General features: G+C 36.4%; 1 protein-coding gene across 1 annotated transcript in view; it reads right to left on the bottom strand.

The window, feature by feature from the left end:
* Positions 1-18,157, bottom strand: part of LOC116446415 (titin-like) — a 245,290-nt gene that overhangs the window by 214,736 nt on the left and 12,397 nt on the right. Inside the window, 25 exon segments of the mRNA XM_032114190.1 lie at positions 131-391; positions 485-748; positions 1,143-1,403; positions 1,938-2,198; positions 2,299-2,562; positions 2,670-2,942; positions 3,086-3,352; positions 3,621-3,902; positions 3,996-5,686; positions 6,209-6,377; positions 6,481-6,645; positions 6,745-6,968; positions 7,693-7,937; positions 8,493-8,723; positions 8,837-9,039; positions 9,692-9,834; positions 10,557-10,769; positions 10,884-10,944; positions 11,540-11,798; positions 12,267-12,332; positions 12,601-12,876; positions 13,950-14,069; positions 14,181-14,456; positions 16,644-16,781; positions 17,518-17,655. Of these exon segments, the coding sequence (XP_031970081.1) occupies positions 131-391; positions 485-748; positions 1,143-1,403; positions 1,938-2,198; positions 2,299-2,562; positions 2,670-2,942; positions 3,086-3,352; positions 3,621-3,902; positions 3,996-5,686; positions 6,209-6,377; positions 6,481-6,645; positions 6,745-6,968; positions 7,693-7,937; positions 8,493-8,723; positions 8,837-9,039; positions 9,692-9,834; positions 10,557-10,769; positions 10,884-10,944; positions 11,540-11,798; positions 12,267-12,332; positions 12,601-12,876; positions 13,950-14,069; positions 14,181-14,456; positions 16,644-16,781; positions 17,518-17,655 (6,751 nt within the window).

Here is an 18,157-nt window from a genome sequence, read left to right as displayed (position 1 = left end):
TCTAAAAGTTGGTATGTTTGGAAGACTGCAAAAAATCAAGGGTAACAGGCTATGAAGCATCAGGTCAAGTTGCTCAGTTATGGTGTAAACAATTCATACAACTACCTTCTTACAAACTTACAATACTTACTTTCCACAAACAGTTTCGCTTTACACTCAATTTGCCCAACAAGAGCTGTGTATTCCCCAGCATCATCAGGAGATATGTTATGCAGCATAAGCTTGTGAACTTTCCTTTGAGAGATCATCTTGTATTTATCACTTGGTTTAAGCTCAATATTTTTATGGAACCAACGGACAGGAACAGTATCATGGGAAACACTCAGTTCGAATGAGACAACAGCATTTTCCAAAGCAATCACATCCTTCGGCTTTTTGATGATCTTGACAGCTAGAGGGAAAAAAGTTAGCAATATTCAGCACTTTGTATGATTTGAATTTCAAAACATGCATTACAGCAAACATTCAAACCAGACTGACTTACTTTCCACATGAAGTCTGGCATTTGCTCCTATTTTTCCAAGTTTAAAGCTGTAAACAGACTCATCGGTGACAACACAGTGTTTGATTCTCAGTGTGTGAACAGTCCCTTTCACTGTAATTTCATATTTGTCACTTGATTCAAGTTCAACACCATTTTTAATCCATAGAGCTCCTTTCACATCAGGGTGGGTCAGTTCTACACTGAAAACTGCCTCCTGTGATTCTGTCACTGTCAAGTTCTTCAGTGTTTTCTTTATCTTAACAGCTAGGGAAAAAAAGGGAAAAAAAATAGAAAAAAACCCTTGACAAAACAGATCAAAATTAAAGCCCATAGTAAATACAATAATTTTAATAAAAGTGAATAATGGTACTTCATAGTAATTTGTGCAGTTTCCAGCAAAGTGGTGTGCTGGGAACAAAACAAGGAAGCTTTACTTGTAGCATCCATGAGAAATGTTTGGTTTCTGGGGTTTTGTCTGTTTGTTCTGTTGGTTGGTTGGGGGTTTGTTTGTTTAGTTTTTGTTGTTGTTGTTGGATTGGCTTGGAGTTTTTTATTTGATTTATTTTATTTTGCTTGTGTCTTAAGGCCTGGTCCAAGACATAGTGAGGGATGCTGGAATAAGTCTCAAAGACATCAGTTAGTTAGAAAAAATACTGACCTTCGACCTTCAGTTTGGCAGATGTCCTTGAGCTTGCTATTTCATAGCTGTATTCACCAATATCCTCCAGTTTTGTCGCAGGGATAATAAGCCGCCTCTTTACACCATCAGATTCAGCACGATACTGATCTGTCGTAGCTAATGGTCTACCATTTTGTAGCCACCGGCCCTCTGATTCAGGATTTGCCACCTCACACTCAAAAACAGCCGTTTGGGACTCGGCCACAGTCAGGTCATGGAGAGGCTTTGAAATGGCACCACCTGTTGGGAAGGAAAAGCACATTCGTCATGTTGCTGTTCAGCTTCCCCCCATACTGAAACAAAAAGTAGATGCTGGAATACTTTGCCCTAACTTGCAGCCTGCCCATTGTCATTCTGAGCTCTGTGAAAAATCAGGAATACAATATGACCTGAACATTATAAAAAGATGTTTCTTAATTCTATGCTAGTTATTCTCTTTTATTTTATCATCAGCACAGATATACTGAGAGCACTCAAGACAAAACCCCTTCTTTTTTACATTAATTACATCAAAAGCATAATATAGCATTTCATACTATAGTTTTGATCTAGCAAAATACATTAACACTTACTTAAAAGATTTGAGAAGTCAAATTATACTAATCACAAAAAATAAGGTGAAAGGCAAGGAGAACATAAAAAAAAAAAAAAAGATAAACTAAAGACAAAACCCCCCCACTGAAACAACAGTATTGCTGAAAGTATGAAATATAGTATATTGGACAGTTTTTAAATCACAGTGAAATGAAAATGTTGGACTTTAACCTTACTAACCTGCTACTATAAGCTTCCCAGATGTTTTCTTCTCTCCAGCATAAAATACATATTCTCCTTCATCATCTTTCATCATCTTCACCACCGTCAATTTATATATTTTGCCATGTGCTTCAATTTTATATTTAGGACCAGCCTTTATGTGTTGGCCTTTGAAATGCCAAATTACATCAATCCCCGAATGGGAGAGCTCAACCTCAAAGGACACATTCTGTGTTTCAGTGCAGGTGATGTCATGGAGACCTCTAATAATCTCAATTTCTGTAAAAAGAATAAATTATAAATTTATGAATAGTTTCCACAGTTTTTTTTTTCAAAGAAATTATTTCACAAAGAACTGTACGTCTTAAAAGACACCTACGTTCAACTGTGACATTGCAGTCTGTTTCAACTTTGCCAACCATTAGTTTATAACGTCCTTCATCTGATGCATGGGTTGTGGTGAGCACTAGCCTCTGTTTAGTGCCTTTACATACAGCTTGTACACGTTCATCAGGCTTTATTTGATTATCATTTAGGTACCATTTGGACGAAGACACATCAGGTGCTGAAACTTTGCATTCGAGGATGGCTTTTGTTCCTTCAACTACACAAATATCTTTTAGAGGCACCACTATTTCCACACCTGCCAAGTTACAAAAATATTCATCATGAGAAAAACTATGCCTTTAAAAAGTAATCCTAAAGGAGTCAAAAATCAAACACACCTTCAAAATCATCATAGTGACTTACTGTACACTGTGATCTGTCCAGTGGTTGAGAGCTCAAGATCAGGAACACTAAAAGAATAAGTTCCACTGTCTTCCTTTATGGCATCTTCTATGAGTAACATATGTGATTGTTTATCCAACACAATATGAATGCGGTCACTTGATTGAATTTCTTGGCCATCTTTCATCCAGACACCTTCTGCATTTTCTAGGGAGACTTTAACTTCAAGTTGCACGATATCTCCCTCACAGACTTTTTGATCAGTAAGTCCTTGAAGAATTGCCATGGGACGAGCTGTGTAATTAAATGAAGTCAATTAATACTTATAAGAGGCAGAATATTGAACATTAAAGCATTATGGCATACAACGATATAGCTATAATACATGCTGTAATATAGAAAATCTATAATATATAGACGATATAAGAAATTCTTACGCTTCATCTTCAGTTTGCAGTGAGTCCTTTTTCCATCAACAACAAAACTATACTCTCCTTGATCATCTTTATTAACATCTTTAATAGTGAGGATCTGACGACCACGGCGGGATGCAATCACATATTTAAGATTAGAAGTGAGTTCAACATCACCGTGATACCATTTCCCCTCCACATCTTCTGGGAAAACCTCACATTCAAGTTCACCTGATAAGGATTCTGGCACTTCAACATCCTCAAGTTCTTTAATAAACTCAACTGCAGCACCTAAAGGCACATAATTACATTTGTGAATAAGCTTGATTAGATACTCCTGAAGAAAAAAATTATTATTAAATGATCCTAAGGGAATAAATGTATATAGTGTAACCATTTTACATAGATAAATCTCTGAACTTTCATACTGGATTCCAAAAGTATGAAAGCGGCTCAACATTTGTTAGGGTATTAGACATCTGTTTAAGTAGTTTTATTTCTTTCTGAAGCTGATTTCACTTTAACAGTATGGCATGGTATTGAGCTGTATGCTTCTTACCTTCAACAGTAAGCTTTGCAGTGGTTTTTATGGATTCATTTTCTACCAGTGCACAGCTGTAGTCGTCAGCATCAGACATATCAATTGTTAATACAGAAAGAAAGTGAGCCTTTCTGTCTGAGTGCATCCTGTACTTGTCTCCAGAATGAATCTCAATTCCATCTTTAAACCATTTCACTTTGACAAAGGGTTCTGATGTTTCACATTCAAATGTTGCCATGGAGTCTCTTGCTTTAGCAACAACATCTTGTAACTTCTGAGTGAAGCTGACTAACTGCTTGGCTGTAAAACATTATATAATGATCAACAGAGCACTGACCAAAAGACATAACACACTATGATGAGCAGTAGGATAAGTAAGAGAATTGAAATTACCTTGTATTAACAGGAAAGCATGGCTAGAAGTTTCACCAGCTATATTGACTGCTTTCACCATGATACTGGCAGAATCATCAGAAGTCACATCTCTGATAACTAATTCGCAGACATTATCTTCAGGCCAGTACCAGTACACACGATCAGTCCTTTCAATCTGAACACCATTTTTGAACCACTGGCATTCAGGATCTGGTTTTCCCACCACTCTCACACGAAAGTGCACGTCTGTTCCTTGGGCTACAGTCTGGCTTTGAATTCGTTCAAGTATCTTGGGAGCCTCCATGCTTGGACTAAGCTCCACCTTCTCTGGTTTGAATGTTGGAATGGTGATTTTGCCTTCAGGAGGAAGTTCTTTCTTCTCTTCCTCTGGGATCTCTTTGGTCCAGTGAAGAAGTTCTTCTTTTGTCTTTTTTAACATTTCTTCATATGATTCATCTTTTTTGCGAGATTTAAGTTCCACAGCTGTAATGGCTTCATAGTAGCCCTCTTCTGTCCTACGCTTGAATTTACTTCGCAGCTCTTCAGATTCCTCTGAAAGCTTTTCATGAGTGATTCTTTCAGCCCTTTTCAGCTTCACCACTTCTTTGGTTGTTGCCTCTGCAGGTTTGTCTACCTTCTGTACCTCAAAGAGAAGTTTTCCAGGTTCTGTAACAACAGGCTCATGTTTGGGTTCAGGAGCACGACGAAGAACAGATCTGAAGTCTTCCCTCTGCTGGATCTCAAGTTTTACCTTATGTTCAATAAAGCCTTCTGGGTTCTCTGCAGTGACTCTCACCTCTCCAGTGTCATATGATTTGCAGTCCACGATATCCAGGTAGTAGATTCCATCATAACGGAGTCTAAATCTTTTGCTTTTACGGATGAGCTGCCCATTGAGGTACCAGTTGACCTTGGGCATAGGATAGCCAGTCACACGGCAGCGGAATCGTGCTGTTTCACCTTCAAGGACTCTTGCAGGTTCAGGAACCAAAACGATTTCTGGTTTTTGTTTTTCCTTTTGGTCCAGTGCAACTGCAGGTAGAGCACCCTCATGGGCCATTCTTTCTAACTCTTCAATTCGCTGGAGTCCCCTTTTGCCTTCTGGCAACTGGGATTCTTCCACAAGACTTTTCTCATCCTTCACGATCAGAGTAGCAGATGTATGGTCTGTACCATATTTGTTAGTTGCTCTGCAAGTAATCACTCCACTGTCTCTGGAATAGGCTACCCCGTAGTCTAGGCTACAGTACCCAAACTCATTGATCATGCGGAGTCTGTTAGCTGCTTCCAAGGGTTTGCCATCATGCAACCACTCCACCACCATGGTTGGGTCGCCAATTGGTGTAAGCCTGCATTCAAAGTGTGCTGGTCCAAATTGTTTGAGCCTTAAAGATGTCAGCTTCTTCTTAAAAAATGGTTTCTGTTGCTTTTCTTTGTCGTAGAGATCTCCTTCCTCCCATTGCTCTTGACCATAACGCAGATGGAGAGGTTCTAACTCTGGTGCTGCAATCTCCTTGGCTTTGTAAGTTCCTTTTGGAATTATTAATTTCCTTTCTGGTTCAGGTTCTGTATGTTCAACTTCAACATTTACTTTGCAGCGGGTAGTGTCCCTCCCAGCTTTATTGATAGCAGTAGCAGTATACCATGCAGCATCTTGCCTGGCAGTTGATTCAATTTTAAGGGCAGCTGCCCCTTTGGTTCCCTCAATCCTGAAATACAGAAAAAAATTCTAACTATTTTTCCCTTCTTTGTCATTCATTTTTTGTCCTTCTTCCAAATTAAGTCAAAGCCTCCAAAGGCAAATCTCTGGAGGTAATAGACATGTTGTTTATGTTTATGCATGTTTGGGAGTGCAGTGCCTATGAATCAAACAGATAAAGATAATAAAAACCATTCTTAAATTCAGTGGCAGTTTTACCTGCAGAGGTCTTCAAAATCAGAGACAGAGAACAGTTCAATAATCTCTGTGATGGATTTGCAGAATAGAAACTATATGAAAACACAAGCTGGAAAAAAATGGAGTGAATACTACAAGATATTTCATATCTGTAATCCTTGCAGAAATGCAAAAGCCCTTAGTGAATTCCTTCTGTGAAACTGTAGGAGGCATTTTGCAGGATGGTGATTATTAACTCCTTAACTTACATAAAGTATCTTAAATAAAATAAAAGAAAATAAAATTTGAATAAAATTTAAATTTAAATAGATTTAAATATAAAAAATTCTCTTACTTTATTTTTGGGTATTTATGAGGCACAATGATGTCACTGTTCTTGAGCCATACAATATCAGGATTAGGGTTACCAGTAGCTTTCACTGCCATCTCCAGTCTAGAGCCCTCCTTCACGCTGACATTTCTCAACCTTTCCACAAAGTGTGGTCTGACTAGGTCTTCCTTAGCTGAAAGAGCAAGGGTAAGTTATCACAAGAGGAAATGACACAGCCGTGATTTTAAATAAAAAACACTCATCAGACTGCTAAAAATAAAATGTACAGAAGATACCTTCCACAGTCAGTGTCATTGAGACTGAAGCTTTGCCTGCCCTATTCTGAGCAATGACAGCCCATTCTCCAGAGTCATCAGGCATTGCAGGAACAATGATCAATGACTGGGTGCCATCCTCTTTAATCACTATTTTATGGGTGTAGTCATTAATCACTTGTTGACCTGCAGATACACATGAGAACAGTTGCAGTCAAAACAGTTTCAATGAGATATCAAAGACCTTTTAAAGATTATTTGTTAATGAAAATGAGGCTGATGTACCATTATGGAACCAGTATGTCTCTGGCATAGGTCTGCCCACAACTTTTAAGTCAAATCTTGCTGTCTGTCCCTGTGAACATTTAAATGACGTAGGTTTCAGCACAAAAACTGGCTTATACAGTCTCTCTAGTTGCCCTTCATCAGTTTCTTCTAATCTCCGGGCAGGAGAACGAGAAGGAGAACTGCGGGCTGGAGACCGGCTTGGAGACCGCGGAGAGATAGACCTGGAAGGAAAAGATAAGACAGATATATATGACAATGTCATATAGCAGTGGACTGACATGATAAACAGATTTCAACCTTTGCCTTTCTCATAATTTATTTTAAAGAGCTTGGCTAATTTATCTATGTGAGAAATTGGGACAAAATTAATTTTTCTTTATAGTCAATTTTCTTTATGTTTTTGACAGGACTTTGTAGAGATGTACAGTGTTAGGACACACTATGGCCAAGGAAATTTTTGGGTTTTGGATAGTGCACAGATATGGGCGTAATCCTGTGTATGTTTGTGCATGGGTGTGTATGTGTATGGAAACTGAACACAGGACATGGCAATGCTTAATTTTTTCTGTCATAGAAATACAGCTATTTCAAGGGCAGGGAAAAATATTTGCACACCACACTAAAACTCCAAGTGCAGAAGATATTTTTTCAAAAACATGAGTACTTTAACCAATAAATATGGTTATTGAGGTTGTAAATCTGATACTGTGGCTGGAAATGTACGTGAATGATTGTACTCTGGGAACTGCATTGCTCATTAAAAGCGAAAATCAGACAGAAAGTTAGCGCATAAATCTATATGAGTCATGAAAACAGCATTTAGAGCTTTTCCAGAGGTATGCAAACTCCAATAGCTTGAGCTTATTTAACTGCTATGTAATGATCTTTTGGACTGTCTATCACAGCAGATTGAAGTTTTGTAAAATTATATTATCGTGTACCTACCTATATCTTCTCATAACTTCAGGTCCTGGCATATAACCTGGAGTTGCTGTAGGTGCAACCGGCTCAACATAGAGTTTTGCTGAGCAAATGGCATTTCCTTTCATATTACTGGCAAAGACTGTATAAATTCCTTCATCTTCAGGTAAAACAACAGGCAAACGCAGAGTGGCGCTGCCATCTTGCAGAAGTTCCATGTGGTAGCGCTCTCCATGCCTTATACGTTTGCCATCTTTGTACCATGCAACCTGCATGGAAAGAAACAGTAGACTACTATGCAAACTCTCCTAAAGACAAAGATCCAGTGATGACTTATACATGCAAGACGTTATAACTTACTGTTTGTCAGCTGAAAAACATCACAGCCCATGTACGTGTGTTAAACATTAATATTTTTACTTGAAATAGGTAAGACTAAAGTAACATGTTTACACAACAATCTGAAACGTGAGTTTTGGAGCTACAAACAGATATAAAGCCCATTTTGATGAAGGGCAAAGTAACCTAGACTGGACTACTACTGTGTTCCCCACTGGGCTAGGCTACCTCAGAGATATTCAGAATCAAGACTAACTTAATTGGTAAATCCAACTTACCTCTGAACTGGCTAACCAACCTAACTCTATTCTATTAAGGGACAAAAGGAAAACTCAGCTTGATATCAAACCAGAAGACTGGATTTCCTTTGAGAGTTGCTGTTTTCTATGCAGAATGTAGAAAGTCTGACAATGAGATGTTAAGGGATTTTCTCAAGTAGAGCATCAAAACATTTATTAAAAAAAATTTATACAGATGTGGGGTACCTTTGGCAATGGATATCCAGATGTCTTGCAGTGGAAGGTAACTCCTGTCCCTTCAAAGGTTCTGTAATTCTTTAATCTTAAATCAAATCCTGCTTCTACAGCTTCGGATTCAGAAATATCAACCATCATCTCCTCTCCATCTTCTTCAAGAAGTTCATGTAAGGTAGTCTTAATAATTCTGAGTTCAATTTCCTTGATAAGTCTTTCTTCAAAAGAAGAAATATGGAATTCCTATACAGAAAAGCAAGACCATTAGTTTTCTGTGTCAAATAATGACCTTGCAAATAAACTATTTGTATGGTAAAATGTCAGTACCCAAAATTAATACAGAGGGATAGACATACCTCATCTTCTACAAAAGTTCTGACCATCACTGTATCTTTTGCCATTTTCTTCCTGATTAGAGCTTGTTCTTTTTCATATTCTTTTTCAAAGTCACCATAGGAAATAGGTGGGGCTACCTCAGCCACTTTAGGTTCCTGTACGTATGCAGTCATTTGAGTTTGGTACATCATTTCTTGTGATTTTATGTAGGCTTCATAATCAGCTAAGAATTGAGAACAGATTAATTTTGATAAATTTTTTGGTTTTCACTGGATTGAATGGAGAAAACAAGTACAAACTTATTTTACTGGTTTTGGTGATTCAAGCAGACTTTCTATCTGTTTAGCCAATAAATACAAACAGCAACAAAATGCAAAGACTGATGTATTAAGATGAGCTTTATAAACAGACAGAAGTCTTCTTGTACTATTTCGATATCCTAGTTCTCAAAGTGGAAGCATCTGCAGAGATTATTTTACAATTTCTTCACCATGACTCTGTCTCCTGAAAATTGTTGTACATTTTTACAGGACAAATAAAAAAATTAAACTAGCTTCTTTCCCTTTAAGATAAAAAACTATTAATTGATTAACCTTCTTTTCCCACATCACTCTCTGAATGTCTTATCCTGTCATGAACATGGCATGTCAACAGAGGAAGGTTCCTATAACTACACATTCTAGCAAAGAATAAAGTCCTTCAAGGGCCTGATGTCAGATACTCTTGCAGAAACAAAGCTGACAGATCTCCCTTTATGTTTCTTCAGCTGAATAAACTAAGCTGCAAAGAATTTGCAGCACAATTTAAAATCTTTTTTCCCATTTTGAAGTTAATTTTAAGAAATATTGTTCCCATTGCCTTAATCTAAAATGTACCTTCTTCTAGTAAGGAGACCGTTGCAGAAGCTTCTCCAAGTTTATTACGAACAACAATAGTGTATTCTCCGGCATCGTCGGCAAAAGTCATGGAAATTTCAAGTTTGCATTCCCCAGTTTCTTTTTTGTAACTCACTTTGTATCTATAGGAAAAATAAAAGTAAAAAGTCTGTAATTCTGGACAGGCTTTTTAGTGAATTTGCTTTTACTTATACAGTTAATGAGACACACTCCTAACTTGTACAGGGCACAAAAAGAGAAACTTTTGCAGGCAATTCTCACTGAATGAATCTACAGAGCAGTGTATGAAAAATAACCACACTGAAACTAGAGTACTGGACAGCTTTCTTTTTGTTATCACTAAATAAATAGGATACAAACAACAGTACTGAAATATGAGAGGTCTAGTTATCACACAAAATATAATGGTATATTCTGTGTGCACACAGTTTGTCCTAATATGGATCATCATAGCATGATTATTTCAAGAATGCCACAAATGTGGGTTTTTTTCTCAGCTAGAAAGCATGTTGCTTTCTACAGACAACACTTAAATAGACAGAATGCAAACATTGCAAAGACAGACTAAAACAAATGCAAAACTTCCTGATTTGTTTATAAGGAAAAGTAGCATATCTCATTTTATAGTCTTTTGAATATTTATGTTTTAAAACTTAGCAGCCTTTTAAAGTCACACATTAAGACATGATCCTATAACTTTTACATTAAGAAAATAAAAATGTCACAGAAATCAGGGTATGTTTTCTGGCTCAACTTAAGTAAGGGAATCAAAATTATGACATTGCCAATTAAATATGCATAAAAATTATGTTAAGATAGTTTTTGTGCATGGTATTCAAAGTACCTGTAGCCAGTTGTTAGAGGAACTCCGCCTTTTTTCCAGTAGACATGTGGCTTTGGATTGCCCCCTACTTGGCATTCAAAAATAATGCTCCCACCTTCAATTAATTTATGCACCATGGGTTTTCTTATGAAGAAAGGAGGTACGGGTTCTCCCGATACTTCCTCTGCTGCAGCAGAGACATCTTCCATTACAATGTCCTTTGTCTCCACATAGCTGAAATAAGATTTCAGTGCAGGTAAGTGAGCTGATGTCTGAAGCTCTCATAAAACAGGATGCAAGAACCTAATGACTGCAGTAGGAGCAGTCTGTTTAGAAAAGGAAATTTACCGTTTCTCTTCTGTAACAGCCTTCTCAGAAATGGTTTCTCGAGTCTCAATTTCTTCAGTAACTACAAGGAAAATTCGATATAGTGGATTTTAAAATACCTTAATAGGCCTTAAACAATGACATAAAAAGAGTTGTAGAGTTGACATAAAAAGAGTAAGTAGTTGGCTCAGAGGGCTTGCTAACTCCACCAAGGAATCGAGTTAAGAGTTTCCCATTATCAGCCCATTATCAGCCTTTTCCTCATATTCTTACGGCCCGTTTACCTAATAACCCTGGAATACAACTCAAGCCATGAGTTTTAAATGTCTACAATACATTACAAGTAATAGACAGTTAACAAAATTATTAACTTCCTACAGTGACAAGAGGGACTGTCCTTGAGTTGCACAAAGGGAGGTTGACTTTGAATATTAGGAAACCTTTCACCAAAAAGGCTATCAAGGGTTATCAAGCATTGGAATAGGTTACCCAGGAGTCACCTGGGGCTAACTTTTAAATACCATTTCCACCCTGGAGGTATTTTAAAGACATGTAGATTTGGCGCTTATGGACGTGGTTTAGCAGTGTACTTGGCAGATTTGGGTTAATGGTTGAAATCAATGCTCTTAAGGTCTTTTCCAACTTAAACAATTATGTGATTCTATAAATATACTTACCTTTTACATGTAAGTGGCAAGAAGTACTGACACTCCCAGCCTTATTGGTAGCAGTGCAGGTAAATCTTCCACTGTCCTCTGCAAAGGCTTCACGAATCACAAGGCGAGCAAGCCCTGCTTTGAAAGTGATCTGAAAGTCCATCGAGCTCTCAATTTTGTAGTCTTCCCTGTACCATGTCACTGTAGGCTGAGGATGACCGGATATTTGGCACTCCAGAGTGACAGACTCACCTTCAGTCACAGTCTGATTTTTGAGGCCCTGTATGATAAAAAATAAGTATCACAGTCAGTATATATTTTCAATACTAAACATATATTTAAATATTTAAAACCTATTTGAATGGAAAATTTAATGTCTAGTTCAAAACAGTGTTCTGTGAAGCAATGTATGCAGGAAAAGAAGAGGGGTATTTTCCAAAGGGAAGTATTTGAAACTGGATTTTAGGATCTCTGAACACTGCTGTTATTAACAAAATGAAAAAGTAGGTTCACACTTATGCAAATAGATCTACCTACTATGTGACATAATTGTGAAGAGTCACTACCATAAAAGACATCGAGAAGAGTTTGTATCTGAGATAAATTATATGGCTGAGTAAATCTAATACAAAGTTTAAAAATTAAATAAAGCCAATTTTTAATGGTTAGGTATTCAGTGATAAAAGTTAGAAAACAGAATGGGTGAAAATCTAGTGTAACTCCCCTAAACTACATACAAATTACTTACTGAGACTAAGGTGGGTGGAGTAGCAGGGATTTCTGCAGGCACAGGAACTCTGGCAGTTTCTGTCACCTAGGTTGTTTAGAGAACAATTAATGAACAAAGCCAAGGACATAAACAGCATAATTTAAATAAGAAAATAAATCAGGGAATGTGGACTCTTGAAAGTAACAGGTAAATATTAGGTCCTCACAAGGATTTGTGTAAACCAATGAAAAGATAAAAGGCAGCAAAATGCTTTAAAAGTGGAAAATTGCAATAAGAAAACAGCAAAAAAGTGAGGCCATTCTATATTTTTAAGATGAAAGCCAGTCAGACAGAAATTTGCCTAAGAACATACCTTTGCTTCACCTTCTTTATGCAGCATCAAGTGTTCTGTCCGCACTGCTTCACTTTTAATCCTTGTCTCCTTTTTAGTCTCAACATCATAGTGACTCTTATACTTCTCAGCAGCTTCTCCAAAGGGAAACTGTGGAGGGGCGACTGGCTCTGCTTTTGTCCTGACTTCGTGAGGCTTTAGCTGAGGTGGTTTCACAGGCTTGGTGATCTTTTGCACAGGAGAAGTAGCTGATAACTCTTTCTCCAGAGTAGCCATGGCAGACCCAGCTATTGAAACCTAGGGAACAGAAGAGAAAGAGTTACATCTTTGTTGTTGTCTTATTTTCGAAGGAGAGAGTGCATTTCTTGAGCAGATTGCATATGGAGCAGTTGTTTCCTTAGTTACTTGGTTTTGACACTGCAAAAGCTATATGTGAAAATAAGAGTATTAGATTGCAGTAGTAGAATACCATAGATATAATACCCTTGTATTATTTTTGATCGAACATTTAAATATTTTCTTTTTCACTGCAGAATTTGATCTTTCAATGGTCAAGAAGCTCTTAAGTGTAGCACAAGAAATGTTCTCTCCATTTACTCACTTGAAGCCTTAGATTTCCATTTAATCAGTCTAATATTGAAAGAAAGATTAGTAATAATTATATAACTTCCAGTGATTAAAATAACTGAAGAGATTTCAAAACCTTATTATAGGTGACATGACTTCTAAAAAAATGCACAAATATTTAATAAAATATTTGTGACAGTGTTTAATTATGTTTGGAGGAAAATAATTTTTAAATTCCAGGTGAAGAGAGAAAATATGCTTAAATGAGAAAATTAATTAACTGGGAAATTTTAATATTATGTAAAGGAGTCAAGCAGAAGAGTGGAAAGAATAACATTAAAAATGGATAGTGTCATATTACACAGTCAGTCTGGATTTTTTCTGTTTAAAAAATTAGCTTAGTATGTATTAATTAGTAAGGAAGAAAAGAGCAGTATGCAAGTGAACTGATACACATAATAAGATTAATGAAGGATACTTCTGCTCTTTAAAAAACATAACTTGCATGACAAATATCTACAATTTCACTATATGTCATGAAGTACTGAAGCTGCATCCTCAAACAGTTTATAAGATTAGTTAAATAACTAATAATAACAACAAATTCTATTTTAGCAATTTGTCTGTTTACAGCAGTATTCTTTATTAGTCAAACAAGCCAACAAAAATAGCTGTAAGGAGTATACAACTCTTCCTCTTGGGGAAGGACCACACTGGAGTGTGTGAGGAAAAGCCAGATGGAATGGGTGACCTACTGGCTATTGAAAATGAGCATGTTCCTCTTGGATACAACTTCAGCTTACCTCATATGTATGATCTGGTTTAGGAACAGCAACTCTGGAGACCGTGAAGTGAGGACTTGCTGTGCGAGGTCGCGGGGGTTCAACATGAATTGTTTTCTCAATTTCTGTTGTTCTTTTTATCTAAACAAAGTAATGAAAAAGGTTGTTGAAAGTGATGCTGTTCTTTAAACTGAAACAGATTTCACTGGGACATAGATTCTGGAAAGAACATAATATAAAAAAGAGTCTAACCTCTTTTGATATATGAACTTCCTGCTTTTCAGGAGCTGAGATATGTTTCTCAGGAGGAACATAGACTGTTTTAACTTCTTTAGTGACAACATGACGTTCTGCTGGGGCCTCAGAAACGTGGTCTGTTACAGTGTGCTCTTTATAACCATATTCCAAAGTTTTCTGCTTTACATAAGCTTCATCTGCTTGTTCTGGTTGCCAGGGTGATCGAACACGTGCCTGATCAACTGCTGCAACGACTGTAGCTACAGCTTCAGCCTTTTTCCCAGCTTGAGTCTACAAACAACATCAGCAGAATTTGTACATGTATTCATAATTATATTGAAAACTTGCATATATGACAAATAGTTATAATGCTCAGTATATTCCAAAGAGAGGGTGTATGATTGTGTAAAAGTAATGACGAAAAGATCAAAAGTATGCACCTGTAAATACCCTTAAGAATCAGTAGATTCTAAACCATATATGTTCTCTAAGTGCTATCTCTGCACATTCAGAATATATCTATGCTTCTGTGTTTTATACATATCAATATTTGTCTGCAAGCCCAATTTTAATACTTTACAGTCACACTTGTGTCCACTCTTCTAAGAGTATACAGGTATGTAAACATGCACATAGTTTTAAAGTATGCTCATCAGCTCCATATAACTCTTGCAAATGTAAAAAATGCATCTAGCATCTGATGTAAATGTATTTACTGAGAAGCAGACCCATAAAAATTTTTACAGCAGGTATATCTCTTAATTCAGTGCTGATCTATTTTAAAGGATTTTTCAGAAGAAGGGAGACTGAGATGTCTGATAATTTGGAAATAATGCTTTTGTATCAGGACTTGTGTTTGTTTCTAATAACTCATAAATACTATCAGCTTCTGTGTTATCAGGTCCAAACTTCTGCCCAGTCAGCCAACAGTAGATAATAGGGTGACTCCTACTAGTGTTTACTATTACTGTCATAACTGATCTGGATGTAGCAACAGAGCATATGATATGTATGCCTTGTAAATGGGAAAAAAACCCCTAATAGATCATTTCATATTGATTTTAAAATCATTATCAGCTTAAACTAAAATTACTTAGGTGAGGCCAAAATGTGATCATTTATAGAGATTTTGTTTTCTTATTAAAGTATTGTTTAGGTAACAGGGACCTCTTACTCAGTATCACTGTCAATTTCAAAGTAATTGTTTATACTGACTTGAATTTGGCCCTAAATTTACATCATCTAACAAGAGACTCAAATTGCTTAGCAGTCTGACTCCTCTGAGTGAGTTTTATATGCTTTGCTCATTTGCTTATATTTTATAGAGGTATTTTATGAATGTATTACACTGTAGATTTTAAATAACAGCTGTTGGCAACTATGCTATTCTTCCACACATAAGAGTTCCTGGCTGTATTGTAGATCTTTCCTACTGTGGCAGGCCTATGGGAACAAAGCAGCGCCAACAAGTGTCTGATGGTAATAAGTAACCAGGTGGACAGACCTAAATGGATGTTAAAGTTTGTGTTGAACAAAGAACCATTCAAACCTCAATAAAGAGAAGTTGTTTCATCTGACAACCACACAGTTACAAGGAATCCTTGGGTAGAAAAAAGATTTCAAACTCAGAAATTTGAACAATAAACATTACCTAAAAGCCATTGATAGAGAGGAGACTGTCACAGAGAAATCAGACTATGGCCTAAAGTGTGACATTTCCTAGCAGGATGGAATATAAACCTCACCTCCTCAGCACTAGAAACTTAATCATACTGACTCTTACTTGACAATCAACCCACTTAATGGGTATGTTTTCAGGAATTCGAGACCATTCTGTTTTACCAAAGTAGTTCTTAAAAGGTGAGGTTTGCAGACAAACCAAATTGTAATCATGTATTGGTTGTCATTTCTTCTCCAGTTCTGGACACTGTGGCTGGTGCTTTTGTTTTAGCAATGGTCAATTATTTTCAGAACTAGAGTAGTTTTCTCAGCTTTCTTTTTAATCTGTTTTTTATAGCAGAAATAGAAGCTTCAGTTGCATTCAGTCATAAAAGATACTTGAACAATGAGAAAACATTTTGAAATGGGAACAGGGAAGGAGAATTGAGGGTTAGATCCTTGTGCACTGCACACATCTCTGTGTTATCTGTATACTGATAAGTACTGTTATACCCTCGCACCTATTTAAATAAAAGTAATTATTTAAAAGAAATAAAGTTAAAATGCATTTCGGGAGTCAGTCAGTCCATTCCAAACATCAGTCAGAAGATAATTATAAGCATCCTGTTAATGGAAACAAGAGAAGAAGATCAAGGTGAAATAATTTAGTCTAATTAGCATTAGGTCTCAAAGTTTGTAAGTGGAATTATCTTACAAAAAATGAGCTGGAAATGCAGAGTTAGTTCTTTTTGAGGAAAACATGAAGTTTGTAAAGAAGAAAGGATAAAACCCAAGTATGGTTATAACAGTGCTATTCACCTTTTCATGTGTTATGCTCACTTGTTCTTGTTTGGTGGCAACTCTTTCTTTACTTTTCGATATTATGACCGGTGGTTTAGGTTTATCAGTAGTAATTACTACCTTAGGTACAGAAGGTTTCATATCTTCCTTTCTTATCTATTTTTTATGGTAAAGAAAAACAATAGTAATTGATTATGCCTGTTGTCAAGATTACACAACTTTTTTGGAAAGCAGGATAATGTTTCTAAATGTATATCAAGAAGAGAGAGAGAGAAACGTCTTCAGACTTTGTACTCAAGTTATAGCCCATCTTATATGCTGAGAGAAGTTCATGCAAAGTCATTAATATATTGCATTAATTTTTATGTGAATGAGAGAATAATCTTTGTACTTCCTAGTTTGTGATAGATCATTATGTTTTGTAGAATCCGTTTGTGCAGAAATTAGTATTATTGACTTAATAGCTATCCCCATCCGTTGAGTGGCTCCACAATATGGTCTAACAGATGTATTCAACCTTCTCACAAATTTGAATTTCATTAAATAAAACTCCACACTACATATCATACCATGAAAAATAACCTTTAAAATTTATATTCAGAAATCTACCTCCATAGATGAATTTGTCATTAAGCATCAGATGAAATTCTGTGTACCGTGGCAATAAAAGCCTTAATGATCAAAGGATCTGTAAGAAGGGCAGCTGCACTCCTCTGCAGACAGAGCTGCTATGAGGTCAGGAGAACTGGACCTGCAGAGATTTTTGTCTGGAATACCTTGTTTAAGTTTTTGTTTAGTAATCTTCTCTTTGTAAAGAAGGACAGTAAAGTTATGTAACGGATTTTGTAAACCAGAGTGTCACAACGAACTAAACATTGTAACATTTATTTACCTGTTCATGAGCAATGTGCACTTGCTCATGTCTGGTAGATATTTCTTCTCTAGCTCTTGTTATTCTTTCTTGTTCTTTGGCTTTGTCTGTGGCAATTATTACTTTGGGTACTGGAGTTTTCTCTGGTTCTTTTCTCACCTGGACATTTACAAATAAAGAACTTTAAATTATATTTTATTTTAAAACATAAGGTATGGGATTTTCAATATATTTGGAAAAGAGCATAGAAATTAGAGGGAGCAAAGATGTCAAACTGTATTTTGAAACCATCTGGTCTGGAAACAATAACAAAAGCACGATGGACTTTTTATAAAACATTTAACATAAAAATAATAAAACATTCCGCAAATGCTTGATACTTAAAGCAGTACTAAAAAAAGATTGGCTCAGAGAAAAACTGTCCTGCATTATAATCACTCTGAGAAAGTGTAGTATATTAAAAATAAGTTTTAGGAAACTCTCAGTTTGAAAAGATTTCAAATGCCAAGTTCAGATTAATGCCTAGGTGGATTTCAGTTTCTCAGTGCTTTAAAGAGAGGTTACATTTTCTGCTTCATGCATTTCTACTATAATGCAAATGTAGCATTCTCTATAAAAGCTGGTCTTCCCTTAAATCACATTTTTCTGATAAAACACCTGC

Source organism: Corvus moneduloides, chromosome 7, assembly GCF_009650955.1.
Source record: "Corvus moneduloides isolate bCorMon1 chromosome 7, bCorMon1.pri, whole genome shotgun sequence".
Classification (NCBI taxonomy): Eukaryota; Metazoa; Chordata; class Aves; order Passeriformes; family Corvidae; genus Corvus; species Corvus moneduloides.
This window is presented reverse-complemented; position numbering and strand designations above follow the sequence as displayed.